The sequence below is a fragment of the Trypanosoma theileri genome (assembly GCF_002087225.1).
Source record: "Trypanosoma theileri isolate Edinburgh chromosome Unknown TM35_Tth_111_V1, whole genome shotgun sequence".
In the NCBI taxonomy this organism is placed as follows: Eukaryota; Euglenozoa; class Kinetoplastea; order Trypanosomatida; family Trypanosomatidae; genus Trypanosoma; species Trypanosoma theileri.
In genome coordinates, this window is record NW_021639953.1 from 16,524 (window position 1) to 18,952 (window position 2,429).

General features: G+C 38.9%; 2 protein-coding genes across 2 annotated transcripts in view; both read left to right on the plus strand.

The window, feature by feature from the left end:
- Window positions 1-343: 343 nt before the first annotated feature.
- On the plus strand, window positions 344-1,324 carry TM35_001111080 (uncharacterized protein; the record flags this gene model as incomplete). Its single annotated transcript, XM_029031713.1, has 1 exon — window positions 344-1,324. The coding sequence occupies one exon, from the start codon at window positions 344-346 to the stop codon at window positions 1,322-1,324; it is 981 nt and encodes a 326-aa protein (XP_028876998.1).
- A 1,042-nt stretch (window positions 1,325-2,366) lies between these two features.
- TM35_001111090 (uncharacterized protein) overlaps window positions 2,367-2,429 on the plus strand; it is a gene marked incomplete at both ends in the record, with an annotated part of 855 nt that continues 792 nt past the window's right edge. Inside the window, one exon of the mRNA XM_029031714.1 lies at window positions 2,367-2,429. This exon is cut by the window's right edge and continues 792 nt beyond it. Coding sequence (XP_028876999.1) covers window positions 2,367-2,429 — 63 coding nt within the window.

Here is a 2,429-nt window from a genome sequence, read left to right on the forward strand (position 1 = left end):
AATTCATATATATATTCATAATGTTGCACATGGTTCTATTGAAAGTGAAAGTGGTATTTATTTCTGTGCTTCCTTCTGATGGTTATTCTCTTAATTTCTTTTTCTTATTTTTAAGGGGTTATTTGGGCTTATCTGTTTGTTAATGGGTAGTTTGTGCTTGTTTGTTTCATTTGGATACTATTTGAGTGATGTTTGCAGCTTTCTGTTAATTCTTAGTTTGCTATTACCCTTTTCGTTTTGTTCTGTTTATGTACTTTTCTTTATTTATATTTTTGGTGCCTCTCTCTGTTTCTTTTGTTGTTTAGATCACTACGTTGAGATAGTAACACAAACGGAATAAGTAATGATGTCAGTTCGCCAAGCGTTCTGTGCTATCACTATCGCACTCTGTTGTCTCTGCAGTTATGTGGTAGCTGCTCAAGCTGAAGCTGAAGCTGAACCTCTTGAGGCCAAACCTACGGAACTTGGTCCTGGAGGTCCACCAGGTCCTGGTGATGGACATTCTGAAGTTTCTCATTGTCCATCTGGTTCATCCCCTGTGGATGCTGGTAAATCTCAGTGTGCAGAAAGTAGTGGTGGTAGAGAACGTAATGATGATCCTGGTACACCTCCTGGTCTTAAGGAACAGCCACCTGGCGAAGTAACCAAAACAACAATGGATGAAATTCGAGAAGAGGGAAGTGTTAGTAGCGGTACAAAAATGGAAAATGCTAAAAAAAATTTGGAAGTGAAAGATGCCCAAGAAGAGAGTTCAGAAGATAAAAGTAAACCGCTTGCTGGTGCCGTATCACCTGCATCTGGAGTGCCCGATGGTTCTGATCTTGATAACAGAAGTGAAGAAGAAAAAGCGTTAGGCCCTAAGGGACAGGAAGGTAAAGGCTCTCCAGTTGCTGTACAAGGCCCACAGGGTCCTCCCGGTGCTGCTGCTCCCTCTCCTGGTCCTACTTCTGAATCTCCTGATATTAAGGGAAGTGGTGCTGTGTCTGCAAGTGAAAGGCAAGATGGGGACAATGTACGAAATGGAAATGGAGCAGCAGAACAACCTTCTACTGGTTTAACCTCAGAGGGCGGCAGTGGAAATTCTAATGCCACAACGAATGAGAACGACCCCTCATCTGCAGGAACTGCAAATTCTGGGGATGATACTACAACAAATAATGAGGAATCAACCACCACCACCACAACAACAACAACAACACTTCCTCCTGAGGCTGCAAACAAGAAGAAGGGTGATGCAGACAGCTGCAGTAGTATCAGCAGTTCTGTGTGGGTGCGTGTACCACTACTGATTGTGGTTACACTGGCCTGGATTCTTGTGTGCTGATTGTAATGGTGGTGGTGGTGGTGTGACTCAGGTAATCCTTTGTTTTCCTTTTCTTTTTTGCATGCATGCAATCCCTACAGTTTAACTAATCTTCCACCTGTTGAAATTATCTTCTTTTTTTGTTTCTTCATGTTAATGTGTTTTGTGTGTTTATCCTATAATTATTATTATTGCTACTCCATTGTGTGTGTGTGTTCTTGGAGTCTCTCTCTGTGTGTGTGCACCTGGGCTTTGCACTGTGATAATGATGAATTGTTTTTTGCAGTGAAAAGAAAAGAAATAATAATAACCGATGAATTTATATTTATAATTGCGTATATATACACATATAGACTTAGACCCATAATTAGTTGGTGTATATTTCTATGTTTACTGGGTAAGTTGGGCTAATGATTAATATCTTTTTTGTGCATTTGGTGTGCTGGGTCTTTGTGTGTTTTGACCTTCACGGTTTTGGTATTCTGCTTTATGCAGAACAAAGAGAAAATAATAGTAATTAATACAATTTGTATTCCTAATTGCTTGAACAGACTAGTGTACTCAGTGGTCTGTGAGTTATTTTTGTGCGGTTGGTCATGTTCTTAATTTGTGTTGTTGTTCACGTTTTCTTTGCTTGGGCGTTGTGTGCTTCTCCGTTTACTGTTACTTTGTATTGCTATCTGCAGAGAAATAATAATAACATACATAAACATATCTTCTTAATTGCATATACGTGAACGACAGAAGCACTGTTATGTATTTCTGTGCTTTCTGCTTCTGATGGTCGTTCTCTTTAATTTCTTTTTTTCTTTTGAGGGTTAACTAGGATTATCGTTTTTTTTATTGGTTACTATGGGTGTCGTTCCTTTAATTTGAACACTAGTAGAGGTTATTGTTGCACGTATTTTTGTAGCTGACTGATGCTTCTTGTTGTTGTTGTTGTTTTCACTAGTCTTTCTTTGTTTGTGTTTCTTTTTATTTTCTGTTTATATTTGCTTTATAATCTTTTTTTTTCGTTTGCTCAGTTCAACCACACAAGAGAACAACAACGAAATCTGTTGTTATGATGTTACCATGCCGTCTGTTGTATTTATTGGCTTTGCTTCTCAGTATTGCCTCTGTATGT